Consider the following 14781-nt stretch of genomic DNA (forward strand, 5'->3'; position numbering starts at 1 on the left):
AGGCAAGAGCTGATACTCGCGCGGCGAAGTTGAAGTTGAGAAGCTACAGGGGTGAATCGGATGGTTGTAGTTTATCGCGATCGAATGATTTGTTCATTGCTGTTTTCATTATATTTCTTTGCTTTTCTTTCTTTTCGCGGCTTTGTCAGCATTTTTAAAAATTTTGTTCCATAATGTTTCTTCCGATGTTTTGTAATTTTGTTTTTTATCATTCTTATTTATTGTCGCCTACGTCGTGTTTTAATTTGATCCTTCTATTATCCTTCTATTTTTTTGTTTGTCTCTGTCCTTCGTTAAGTGAATATTTTGGATATGTCGAATAGATTGTAGATCTTTTTTGTAGATTTAATGTTACATTTACTCTTTTTATATTATTTTCATTCGCCATCCTCTGTGCTACGTTTTACTTCCGTTTAATTTGGCAAGTTCTTCTATGGATGTTCCCTTTTATGTCTTTTTTTACTTTGTTTCGAACGTTTCCCTTTCTAACGATCTTATTTCCTTTTTTTCGTTTGTTTGTTTCAGGTAAGACATGAACTCTTTTCCTCCAATATCAGTCTGGTGAGTCTAAAAGACAGCAGAGTCTAACAGTGAGTCGAAAATAGACTTTCATTTCCGCTATTATTCTCTTTCATTATGGAACAACATAATAATTCCTGAGATATTCAATAAAAGAACGATAGTACGATTAATCTTAGATGTTTCATAAATGAAATTTGAATTTTATCGAAAAGGGTAACGAATTAATTTACGCAGTTAATAAATCAAGGTTTACTAAAAATTCTTATACAACATATATCACTTTAATCTGGTTATTTCATTCCTTAAGTAACACTTACGTAACACTTCACGCTTAATAACTACAATTAATATAAATAATGTTTGGAAGCATGCTTCAAGAAATAAATCCTTCAACTGTAAAATACTTTGCACGCTAACGAAACTTTATTTATGCGTAAAAACCATTTAATAACGAATATACTAGTAGCATCAAATTCTTCAGATATCTTTGAACAAACGCATTTCGATTAATCCAAAATTGCGTTCGAAACACAGTGACGTAACCAACATGTGGCAATGTGGCATAATAAGCGGTTAAATACTGTTAACGATCCACCAACAGAAAATTGTATCCTCAACCACGTAACGATCACTTTTACTGGCCTGTGTTGGCGCACAAACTCGGCACACAAACCTATTAATTCCAGTGGACTGTCATTCGTGATGTATTAGCGTGTAAACTCATATTAATTCGAGCATTTCCTCGTTACGAAATCGTTACGACCCACGGTTTTTTCTTTCTCGTGCCATGCATCCAGACTTTCACTCATACACAAACCATAATCAACCCTTTGCAACAAAAGTTATAGAACAATTATATTCGTTTTATGAAATTTAAAAAAAGTTATCGATGAATCATTGGGTTCGAGATTGCAGCAAGTATTGTACCGATAATGATATCGTGATTATCATACTTTGTCATACTTCTTCCTTTTTTTTATTACTTATCGTAATCTTTACGGAAAAGTTAGATAGTTTTCACGAGCTTTGTACACCTGTAAAAACTATTCGAAGAAATTGATTGTCGGAAAAGAGGAAAAGTTTGTGAACGAAAGTGTCGTGAAGTTACGAATGACAAAAAGTCTACCTACAGTCACGTCTTTGTTAAATTCACTCGGAAATTTTCCAATAATATGTTATAAGAATGCATTTAACTCGGTGCTTTGTATGTGCCGGTAATGTATCAACAATTTTATTAAAAATTGCATACAATTTTAAATTTATGATCTACGCCAAATATGAAAAGCTCCGTTGAACGTAGGTGTGCCAACACTTTTAAGCGGGAATGTACGAGCAAAGTTTTCATTATTTAGTCGACAAGGGCTCATACCAACCACGTTACGCCACCATTATCTGCGTTTTCCCCTGCGTCACCCCATGTCTGCCTGCCGTGTTTCACTCAAAACAATCGTCCCTGGATCTCCCTCTTTCTCGCGAACACTTTTTCCCTTTCATATATATTTTTTCTTAGCTATTAATTCCTAATATTAATTCCTCGATTTTTAACTTGCTACTTCTGGTTCGTTGGAGCATCGAATAAAGGAATTTACGATTATCGTTTTTGGTTAGTTTATACTGTGAAATCAACCCCTGTCGAAATTTTCAACGTTGTGGCTCAGTTTTATATTGGAAAGTTCTTCTATTGTGTACGATTGCTTTTTTAATATGATGTTTCCTTGTTTCTCTAATTTGATAGCTGAATTTTAGAACAGAAGAAGAGGGAAGCTTGGAATAATTCGGCCAGTTTAGGCTGCAATGCTTATTAAAATTGTCGCCTGGAAATTCAATTATCATATCGAGAATTTCTTCAATATTTTTTCACATAATAATTCCTCCATGTTTCGTTATATTCCATGTTATTGAAATTCACTGTTTCTGTCCACAATATTTTAGATATTCAATTATTTCCTCTGCTATTCGCTGCACAAAAATCCACCAAACTCGATGAAACCTGCATCAAAACCATATATAAAAACCACCCTCCACTCGCAAAACCTACAAATCAAATGCGTTCTTACCTCGAAGCACCCAATCGACACCAGAGCTAGCCAGCCGCGAGCACGCCTTTTTATCCTTCCGCGATGACCGAAGCCGCGAAAAATGGAAAAGCACGGGAATACAGCCCCGTGGGAAAAAGATAGAGAGAGAGATAGCTCTGCTCGCCAGCGAATTATTTTCGTTCGCATAAACAAAGTCACGACTTGAAAGGGGAGTTTAAATTGTTCGCTAGTTTTACGTGCCCGCGGCTCTCTGTGCCACCCCACCTTTCTCCACCCCTTTTTCACCCAACCAGGCCCAGTCTATCTTGCTCCCACCGTTTCGTCCAACCGATCTGCTCATCCTCGTCGCTCTCACCGCACGAGACTAGCATCCCGGCGTTGTTACCGGTGCTGTTGCCGCTGTCCATCAGGAAAGATCCCGGGATACGAGCCTGCGCTTGAAGCCCATTGATTAACCGTTGTCTGCTGCATGTTGCGAGCGTTCGTAGCGAGTAACAGACGGAGAGGGTTGGACCAGCTGGACCAGCAAGAGGAAAAGGACAGAGGATGCATGCGGATAGATGGCGGGAGGAAGAGAGAGAAAACGAGTGGTGACCACGAGCAACGTTTATGAAAACTTTCTGCATCGACTGCACCATAGCCACGAATAAAATAACGCCGTGGATTATTCCAACCCTCCACCCAGGCCACTTCCCTCCGAACAACCCCAGTCAGCGGATGAACGGATCCTTCCTTCCTTCTGGCGAGCTGAGTGTTGTGGCCCAGGCTTACAATAGGAGTCAGGTACTGTACAGGCTGATTCACAAATACAACGCTTCAGGGGGTGAACGTATACATCGAACCGAGTAAAACGCACGTATTTTATTATATGGATTGAAGAAAATGTTTTGAGTGTAGATAGTGTTGAATAATTAAGAGATAATGGTTATGATCGATGTCTTAGAGTTGTATTAGGCTTAGTTGTATTTAGAATTGGTATATAGTAGGTCGTGGTCTAAGATATTATTTATTTATAAGAATTAGTATTGATACAAGCGAAGTAGGCAAACTGTATCTTGGAATCTAAAGTCGTTATTGAATAGTTCAACATTTTCTTATAATCTGGTGGTGCAAGTATATTATATAACATGCTGGTTGACATCTTGGAATTGTATTAGGTTGAGATTCATTTAGGGTTGGTATATAGTAGGTCGTAGTCTAAGGTATTATTTATTTATAAGAATTAGTATTGATACAAGCGAAGTAGGCAAACTGTATCTTGGAATCTAAAGTTGTTATTGAATAGTTGAACACTTTTTTATAATCTGCTGGTACAAGTATATAACGTGTTGGTTGACGTCTTGGAGGTGTGGACTTATTAGTCTTTGCTTCATTTTAGAAGTTAAATAATTCAACGTTCTTTTGCTATCAGAAGGTATATATAGTGAGCTAAATATTATGTGTAGTAAAATGTATAATATTAAATTATCTCATAGCGTGTATGCTTGATGTCTTGGTGTCGTATTAAAATATTGATCTTGATTAGGAGAAGTGTGCTCATAAAACTAGTAACAAATAATAACAATACGTAAAATATATTACAATCAACTTATACGTGGTGAACAGGATACAGTTGTTGGACGTATTTGTTTCAATATGAATTAAAGTGTTAAGAAGATTATGGCTCATTATTTAAACTAACAGCAGTAGTAATAGTAATATATGTCTTGAATTATAAGATAGGTATACTTAAGAGTATTAGGAAACTTCATTCGACTTTTGAAATTATCACGTCAGAATATGTAAAATGTAAATTAAGCGAGACTATGAATTATTGCTTTAACTGGTACCGAAGTGGAAAGTCTGATGTCTATATTGTTGCTTCCAACTACAACGAGTCTAGTGCACGAGTTGTTTATGCGGAGGTCAGTGACTGTTTAATGAATCTTCGTGATTCGACCAACGCTTGTTAGAGTATTCTTCGCCTCGAAGACGACTCTTGAGTGTTGCGTTGCATGGTGGAGCCAGTGGAAAGTGGAGCTGACGAGTTGAAGTGAGTTGATTGTAATGATCATCCTATTAGCGACCAGCTTTGTACGTGGTAGGTCCGTAGAAATTTTCTGGTTTCTTATATTCTGATTTATACACGTGGTATACAGGTTTCTGCTTTCTTATGTCCTGATTCTGGTCGCGTTTGATGAAAATTGTCTGTCTCTTGTAGAGAAACAGGGTAATTTAAATGTTGCATTTTGTAAATCGTTATAGAAAAGTGGAATAAGTGTAATTTGCAATTGCATTTTCGGATGTTTTTATTAAAATATAGAGTAACTATATATTGTTTGAAACATATGTCTTCATTGTTTCTTCTGCTCTTTTTAAATGTCAAAATAACAAAGTAAAATTTTGCTGGCAGATTTGGATATTAAAATAGTAAATTACGTGATGTCGTGTTTATTGTGTATTTGAATATTGTGATAAACATGAAACGGAAATGGAATGCTTAAAATTCATTCGTGTTTCATTCGAAAATTAACATTCAGATTTTGTAGATAAATAACACGATCGATACGACTATACAATATCATTAAGAAAAAATGGCTGTTACTTTATTCTTTCGAACGATTATAAACAGTAGCAAAAATTAACGCGTTCGACAATTCAAGTTTTCATTGGTTTAATCGGGAAAGTTTTGTATCTATTTGTCTTATCTTAAACTGGAACTTCAAAAATTCAATTTCTAAGCAAGGATCTCGTCGACGATAAATTTCAACTGTTTGTAAGAAGAAATCGAAATCCTCAGTCATCGAGGTAGCTAATTAGGGCGAAGGGTCGAAGTTTGAAAAATGAAGCAAAACCTGACAAAGAGAAAAAAGCCTGGTTCTACTAGTTAAATTCCCAAAATTTTAATTCGCTACAAATTTTATTAATTCATTCTAAATACAAATACATAGCTATTCTCGTGTAACTGTAATTCACATAGTAATAGTAGCATAAATGACTAAATTTCTATTTTTATAACGAGGATAAAGATGAAGAGTAGTAAATTCGTACATTCGACGCACTCAACATCATTTAAAATCCGAGATAGCCAATATGTGAGTCGTATCGTATAATAGCTCACAAAGCACAGTATGTGATTTTTATTGTAGATTTTTAGCACCAGCATTGAATTAAGATTACATGTATGTAAAAATATTTGCATATAAATTAATTTACCTGCAAGTATAGAATCTTCCATATCATTTAGTACTATGTACATACTCTCATACGACTATTTATAAAAATTTGATACTATGAAAATGAAATACAAAATCTCACCAAATCATCGTGAAAGATGATAGTATGTGTAAATACTTTTCATATTTTTAACATCTGTATCTTTATCTTTATCTTATTAGAAATATTTTTCATATATGCGAAACATACAATTAGCTGTTATAAAGAGCTCGAGAAAGATTGGAGAATTCTATTCTAAACAACAGAAAAACGCCATAAACCGAAGGAAAACCTGATGATACGAGTCATCCACTTCGCGGATTTCTTTCGTGCGCATCGGTAGCTGCGTATTGTCACGATCACGATCTCCTGGCCCAACAGTACAATCGGTAACGAAGCCAGCAAGGACACCGGAGTGTCTTTCGCGCCTGTTCACCTCGAGAAAGTTAAGGCCGGCATCGCAGTCTGCCGGTCTCACCGACAACTAAAGAGAATTACTTTCGAACTCTCGTAGACCGATAAAACAGGCCCTCTCGTTCGGCGTGCACGCCAGCCTGCCGAACCTAAAAACTTTCCGCGCTCGTAAATGAGCCAGCCTGTCGGAGCCAGCGAGTTTTATGAGCCATTTGCATCCGGCTTTAAAAGTGCCGCGAGTCCTGCAATTAAAGGCGCGCCCGCTGCATCCTGGATCCACGTCCTGGTATTCGACCCTCAGCGTTTTTTGACGCTCACCCCCTTTCGCTCGCCGCTTTCTACAATTTCAGACTTTACGCTCTCCCCCGCCTCTGGAAAAACCACTCACGCATGGAACGACCGAATGGAACCCTCCTGCGGATCCTGGAGACAGGATCGCCTCTCTTTTAGTTCTCTTCCTTCGTACTTGCCTTCTTTAGCTCTCTTTCGAGACGAGTCGATGCTACTTTATTGTCTTGGTTTGATGAGGTTAGGTTCGTATCATAGGATGGTCAGAAACGGGGACGAAGGAGGTGGTTTGTGTGAGTTGATCATTGCTTGAGTCTTGGTGAAGTAGCATTGGATCGAACAGAAGCAAAGAGCAGTTAGAATAGTCGAGTTTTGTGCAGGACGAAGAACAAAGAATTATTTTTCTCAAACAGGAACAATATTCTTTTAGCGTACAATTATTTTCTAAGCCTCAAAGATATTCTCACAGTAAGAGATCTTAAGGGATACGTGAAAGTATCGCCGTATACAATCTTCAAACTGATGATGCTGATTAAAAGATGTATCTCGTAATGAAAATATGAATTAACGCCACATGGGACCTTCAGGCTCGTGATCTATGAGCCCTGAGCCTGTAACAAACGCTAAACCGGTTGATGAATCGAAATAGAACAAGAGACAGAGTGTCGGATGAAATGTTTAATCATTCGAAAGTCGTTACAAGCTACGCCCACGAATATTCTTTCATAATCTTCGAGCCTATTTACCTACGCTATTCTTACGATTCTCATGAAAAAATGAGATTCACGCGTGCGTAAATGGAAACAGAAACGACGGAAATGAAAACGAGCGAAGCATATCAACGGGGCTGGCTAGGGTAAAAATGCCAGACGAGATTGGATTCTTGAAAGTGGCTCGTGCGAGCCCCACCTGATTACCAGTTTCGTTGATGGATTCTTAGGCCAACCCTCTGCCCTCTTGCGCTCGACAGTTTCACCAATCCACGTCCGCCAAATCTGCGACAATCGTCGTTCCTCGCTGTGTGCTACTGTTCTGATTTTATGACCATTTTGGATAAACGATTCTGGTATTTGTGTGCGCATAATATTGGCAGATCGGCTGGCCTCATGGACCAATCGCAGTTCTACACGCACCTGAGCTACCCCAATCGTAGATACTTTACGATCGCTTGGAAACCGGGATGACTTTCTTGGGAATTTTGTCCCTTGGATCAGCGTAACGAAGGCTAAGCTGAAATTAATGTATCGTGACGATGAATCATTGCGATGGAAATCGTTTGAGGGTTGTAAAGACGAGTTTCCTTGGATATTATCGGTGATTCAAAACAGGCTCGAATAATTGACACGCTTTCTGAATATAATTTTTCAAAGAGAGGAAGATATATACATTCTGAAAATTCAGGAGTCTCCGAAAATCTTCTGTTTTTAGTAAAACTTTGATATTTGACGCGGATTATGAATTTTAAATTACAGGCAATTTTCGGTAGAATTGATAATAGGTGTAAGAGGTACAACACGTATGTTGTTTTCATCGTATAAATACTGGTAGTTCTGGTATTAATAAGAATATATCTTGTTGCTGATCATGATTGCTGTTCTGTCATCGAAAATATACAATAACCGCTTGATCAACCGTCACAGAAATAATTGAAAACACTAGAACAACGGAACAAAAAATATAACAGGAAAATATATCGCTATAATACGCGAGCATGGATAGTCCGGCGCAATGGAACGCGTCGTCTTCGTTGAATTCTCGGAAATGAAACTACAAAGAGTCAGTTTTATTTTAGCCCCGGTTGCGTTTGACACGGAGCGGAAATGTGGGATATTTATCTCGATGGTAAATAATATGTTCCGTATACTCGATGGCGAATTTTCGCGATTCGAATCAGCATAATTTCAACGCGTCCAGCGCATCCATGTATTTAATTAGCAGCAAAAAGTGGTCGATCGATGAAACGACGTCAAAGTAACAGGAAAATTATTAAAAATCGAGGGACACTACGCGCGCGATTGCACGGTCCATCCTCTGCTGTTCCATCCCCTCGAATTTCCGGCTATTCGGATTGTCAAATGAGCCGGAAGCTGCGAACCGCCCAATAATTCGCGCGTTTCGCACTCTGCATCATTTTAAACACTTTGAAGACTTAAGTCTCTTTTCAAATATTCTCTCACTGAAACCAATTTTTCTTTTTCTCGATTCTTATACGTTTATGAAAAACTCGAAACTGCAAAAATACACATAATGCATATAATACAAAAAGATATACAAAATGTGCAAAGTATGACACTCGAACGACACAAATCTCTGCTTAGGTTCTATTTCTTCAAGGAGCATTCAGACGATCCATATTATCGTCAATATTATTTTCAATATTTATGCTTCTCAACATTGTGTTAGCAATATACGTATATTGATCACTTGGAGTCTAAAAGGTTTCTTACATACGTTACATAATCTTGAAAATCTTAAATATTGTTAATAATGTCTGAACGCTCCTCCAGATACGTTTGATAAAAATTTCAATGTACATAAACCTTCTAATGGGTGAAATTTCGTTGATTTTCTGATTTTGTTACTCGCTTCGCTGGAAATTCTACACTGGCAGAATATCTCTCCGTTAATTTTTCGCAGTCAGTATTTAGCTCGTTCTTTGAATTAAGGACAATAAGAAGCAGAGGTTCAAACTTCGTTTGTTCATTCCTTACTTTACCCTCGTCTGTCTTTACCACCTTTCTTTTTTAAAGTTCGAATCCTTTATTCGTTCTTTGTGATCAGTTTTCTTCGCTGGTGTATCGAAAGGCGATGGAGAAGATAAAATTCTAGCGTTAGGAGAAAGACAGATTTCACGAGTTTAATGGACGTTCGTTATTTTTTTCCAGGATGGCGCGTGCCAACCGGGGGAATCGCGCAATTTTCAACAAAAGCAACTTTTAATTATTCAGCAATTTTCTTCGTTAACCGTTCCTCATTAGCGAATGGCTACTAAAGGGCGGTCATCCCCCTCTTCTCTAGCCCCGCATCTCTTTCTCTCTCATTAAAGATACATTTCATCGAGAACTTTTGAAACTAATTCACTTTAATTTCGCGTAAGGTCTATCGTTCCATTATATTAAAGTGCCGAGTTCCGTTGCGTTGGTAACCGGCCGGCAGAATTGTTGACAGGGATCGATGCAAACAATTTTCGGCTTTTTTATTGTTGGGACGTTGCATTCTTCCAGAAAAGTAGCGATCAATATCACCGGAGCTATACAGGCCGGTATTTTCTGATATTCTAATTGAAATTCTTACAATTTTTAATCCCAATCGTTACGATTTTAATTGCGATTGTAGTCGTTGTGTTTCTTTTTAATTGCAAACACGTGTAACCTGAATAATTTTTCTTCGAACACCACTGTTCTTTATTCTTGTTTGAAATAGCAAAGCGAACGTGGTGAATCCCTAAACTTCAATTTGAGCAGAATTCTTGCGTCGATCGTACAAATATATGAGAAATGAAACTAATCTTTCAATTTATACTCAAATTATACCGGAATAGAAGAATTCAATAATCATCATTGTTACTATAATTTAAAAATTCTCTTCGACGAGTACTTAGTAGAATATTATATATATAAATTGTTAAGACGTTAAATAGAATATTATAAATATTAATACGTATTGGATAAAATATTATAAATATTGATAGACATGGAATAAAATATTATAACACGAAATTTATATGTGTGTACAAGATATGTGTTCGAACATTTTTAGAGACGAGAAATCTTAACGTCAGAGGATAACGACAAGAGTAAAAGTTTGATTAAACGCGTAACACGAAAAGTGTAATCAAGTATACGGTAATTTGTCGCTCGTACCATAATGAAAGATCATTCGAAACACGTCGAAAGCGATACGTGCCCAGACTCGCAGCTACGCCATAAATTAAAACGGGAGAGTTCGATGAGTTGATCATACGTCGCTTACATCAAAGGTTTCCAGCCATGTGAGGAAAATAAGGACGCGTATCTTAATCAGGTTTGTCTAATTCGGAAGAACGTGTCTTGCAATTCGTGTCACTCGTTACTCGCTGGGACCTTTTTTCCTTCTTCTTTCCTAACACTCGTAGCATTTATACCTAGGAATATTTGCACCCTAGATACACGTGTATACGTTTGAATTAAAATGAATTATTTAGTGCAACGTGGCTAATTTTATTGAACTACAAAACATAATTTGGTCTACGATAAAGGGTATTAATTATCGTTGCTGAGTTTGTTATTTCTAGTTGTTTGACCAAAATAAAATTTAAAATACAAAATGCAAAAAATAATTTCAAATACAATTTGGCCAAAGGAAGTTTTCTCATGAGAACATTATTAGTATCCTCAAAGTTAGAACAAAACAAAGGAAACAAAATGTTTGTGGTATTAAAACAAAAAAAAGCAAAAGACGTAGAATATATCTGTCAGAAAGTTGTTCGACAAATAATTAATTTCGCTAAAACAGGATCTCGTTTGCGAAAAATTACAATTTAAACTCGATTCTTCCATTTCAATATTCGATTAGGATACCTGGAAAATATAATACGCTGATCATGCTCACGCATACAGTTTATTTCCAGAATTCTTACATTATACATTATGTTTACATTTCCTGTCAGATTATTTCGTTACAGTAGCGATGATTCGTTCGCCTAACTATATAGCACGGTATACACAGTCCTTGTCGCATGGCTACTTATCAGTTCGACTAAATCGTATTTATATTATGTACAAAGAAAATACTTTTTCATTGGGTGAAAAAAAAGAATATGTTTTTCTCCTCTACATTTTTTTTAATTATAAAAATCATTAAAGATCTATCTAAAAAAAAATTTACATTAATACGTACTTGCAGCTTTAGCAGCCATTTCAATAATGCCCCGATTTTATCGAAAAATAAATTCGATTTAAGTAATAACCTGATAATGTGTTATATGGCAATCTCTGCCCTCCAGTTTTATATCTGCATACTCGTTTCTGTGCTGCTTTTTTATAAAAAATATTCAAACTGATGATCATTTTTATCCGATTGGTGGTTCGCTGCGTTAGGTTTGATTCAGTTAGTGGTAGGAAAAGAAGGTTAAGCAGATAAATGTACCTGCTCGATCGTTTCTAGTCGACTATTCGTCGATGTTTAATCGAAATTTAATTTTTATAAACTCATTAACAGACTGCGGATTTTTATGCATTTGACTATAGGAAATTTAGAACTACAAAAATGTACATAATACAAAAATATACAAAATATCGAAAGTACAGTACATAACATAATATTCAGTGGCTGAAATAAATTTTCATTCAGATTCAGATAATCTGACTAATCGTTTAGGTTTATAAAAATACGAATTTACATGAAACTCTATAGTCTGCTCGTTGCTGTTTTCTCCCCTTTTCGTTGTAGCAATGTAACCAACATTTTTTCAAAATCTTTATTTCCTACAATAAATGTAAATCAATATCAGCTGAAATTTGCACGAGAATTTTCCCTATGCGTATGTGCTTATCACCGTACATACAGATACAAACTGTCCTTTTTTTCTTCGTAAATAAATTCGAACTTTTCATAAATAAACTATTTTGTCGTGATCATCGTCTCTCTAAAAAGAGAGATCAGCATGATCATTAATATCATCTAACTATTACAATGAGCCAGACACAAGAACGATCGATCGGAATCGAAACGACGGAGTCAATGAAACGAGAAATGCGCGACGATGGTTTTCAGGAGACAAACCGTGGACACAAACGAACGACACGTTATTATTAATTGCCAGCAAACTTGCTGTTGTCGTATTTCGTTCGGTTCGCAGTGCGTGCACAATTCTATTAGCGGATATCGATTCTTGAAAGCGTTGACTTTTGGCCATATCGCCGCGCGAACAATATTGCTTCGCCTTTGTTCCTTTCTCTCTTTTTTTCTCATTCCTTCCACTGTCTATCAGTAGCCTATTGTGATTTAAGTACATCGATGATGAAACGTCATGATCGACGATTGACAGACAATCATAGTAAATTAACTGTTTGTTTCGTAACGATATATTTTATTTTCTTTCTTCTTTCTTTGTTTTCTTTTCCAGCTTCGATTAGTTCGATTAATTCATCGTGGAAGAGCGAGACACTCAGAAGCCAAAGTAATTAATTGTAATTTTTGGAAGTTCGTTAATTTTGGTACTACAATATTTTGTATGGATATTGAACCTTTTAGAAATCAGACGATATCGTGTGGAATATATCGAAGAATTATTTATTAGGAAAATTTGTTATACGTATACCTTTATTCGTAATTTTCGTTTGTAATGTTAGAATATTTACAGGTGAATTTACAGTTCTCAGAGAATTGTTAAAGCGTCCAATATTATAGGCCCCGGAAACTAATACAAGAAGAACTATCATTCTTGCAAATTCGACGAACGTAGGCGATCAGGAGACAGAGCTCCATGAAACTTACTCTCTTCGATCATTTGTTGAGACTTGTACAACTCGACAATTCTTTCGTAAAGAAGTTAACACTTTTGGAACTATAATTTTTCCTGCAAATTCATCGACTAAGAAATCGTCAGAAATCGAGAGAAAGAGGATCAAGAAACAAACGTTCGTAAAATCTACCCTTTTCAATTTTTCAATAACCTGCGTTACTCGATAATCATTATAAATCAAAAAGTTCATAGAAAAGGAAGCATAACTTTTCCAAAGCAAAGTCAATTCCCCGGAAAGTGACTATAAATCAACCGAGAAAGAGTGGAAAAACAAGAGGATCAAAAAATACCACTGTGAAAACCATCCCCTTTGACCATATCGCAGCCCTGTGTTTGCTTGTTCGGTAACGTTTTCACGATGACGCAGAGCCGCGTCGAGTTGTTTGCCGTGGCACAACAATTTCCCGGGTCCATTATCGCGCGTATAATCGCGATCGTTCCACGTGTAATCGCAATTGTTGCACGTATGACCGATCGTCAATTGGTTCGTTGCTAAGCGAAGCGTCAGGCCTTGGGGCGAACGCGATGCAATTACGCAGTAGCCGCGCGCGATTGTAAGACATAAGCTGATCGAATGGATGCGCGCGCGTGGTTCGTTGTTTAAGCGAATAATCACCATGGATTCGACGGAGTTCACAACTCTGGGGAAACAGTTCGATATAGCCTGACGTTCTTTGTGGGATTTAACAGATTCACCGCCATTACGGTCGCTGGTGATTAACAGATGGAAACTTTCGTGTCTATATGTTGAAATCGTACAATACGTAATTATGATTTTATTATACGCTAGCGAATATCGTTTGAAACGGATAGCCATTTGTCGAGAACTAGTTAGAAATAACATAAAAATTTCATCGATACGTTTATTTTACACTGCGAATAAAGCGAAGAGAGTGTAATTGAAAAAAACATGAAGAACAATTTCCACATACTTGCGGCAATTTTATTTCATATGATTTTATTATACGCTAGCCAATATCGTTTGGAACGGATAGCCATTTATCGGGAACTGATTAGGAGTAACGCAAAAATTTCATTAATACGTTCATTTTAAACTATAAACGTAGAGAAAGGAATATAATCTCGAGAAATATAGAAAAAGTATTACTATACTTCCGGAGGGATGATGTTTTCAAAATTACGACCATCCTTTTCATATTATAAATTTACACGGACCACTGTAAATTCTTTGCTCCGCCAAAGTTGTCCGTTCTCTAACGTCAACAGAAACGATGAAATACATAAAATAAGAAATTCCTAAATCTAGTGCGTCCATGACAATCAACAATTTCACTGACTATTTAACTCGTCTCTACCAAGTTGTCAAGTCAAAAATACCAAATCGTGAAAGTCTAGTCACCCGTTGCCAATCAAAGAACATCTCAGAGCCTATGCACGGCTGGCTTAAGCACACGTGTATAACGAAATTCTCTGTTTACGATGCGAAGTATCGCGGGGAGTCTCGATCCAAGATGGGTCGAACAGCGCTGTTCGTTGAATCCCCGTACAGGTGAGCTTGTCTCGCGTATTATTACCTGGCCGGGGAAAACTCGACTACCTCCGCCGTAAAGATCGACTAGTGCACTGGCATCGCTCTTTATTTTCATGACGTATAGAGAACGAAGGAGGGATGTACCTCGTCCCAAATGCGATCTCATCAACGATTAAGAACCGCACCGAGGATTGAAGCGCCGTCTTCTTCCGCGTCGAGTTAGTGGAAGGGAAGAAAGATCACGAGCGGTCGTCCTTCTTCAAGACTCTTTGCTTTTACTGACGCAGCGGTGCTCATCGAGCCTTTCTTTCTTTAATTCTTTTCGT

At 37.0% G+C, this 14781-nt stretch overlaps 1 protein-coding gene across 6 annotated transcripts in view; it reads left to right on the forward strand.

Annotated features, from left to right (window-relative positions):
• The window catches only part of LOC126919997 (tudor domain-containing protein 1), a 311431-nt gene that overhangs the window by 171361 nt on the left and 125289 nt on the right, over positions 1-14781 (forward strand). For 4 of the 6 annotated variants that reach the window (XM_050729782.1, XM_050729780.1, XM_050729783.1 and 1 more), the window contains one exon: positions 526-561. The exons of the other annotated variants lie outside the window; for them this stretch is intronic. In XM_050729782.1, the coding sequence (XP_050585739.1) occupies positions 526-561 (36 nt within the window). The remainder of the gene's footprint in view (positions 1-525; positions 562-14781) is intronic. 6 annotated transcript variants of the gene reach the window in all.

This window comes from Bombus affinis, chromosome 9, assembly GCF_024516045.1.
Source record: "Bombus affinis isolate iyBomAffi1 chromosome 9, iyBomAffi1.2, whole genome shotgun sequence".
Taxonomy (NCBI): Eukaryota; Metazoa; Arthropoda; class Insecta; order Hymenoptera; family Apidae; genus Bombus; species Bombus affinis.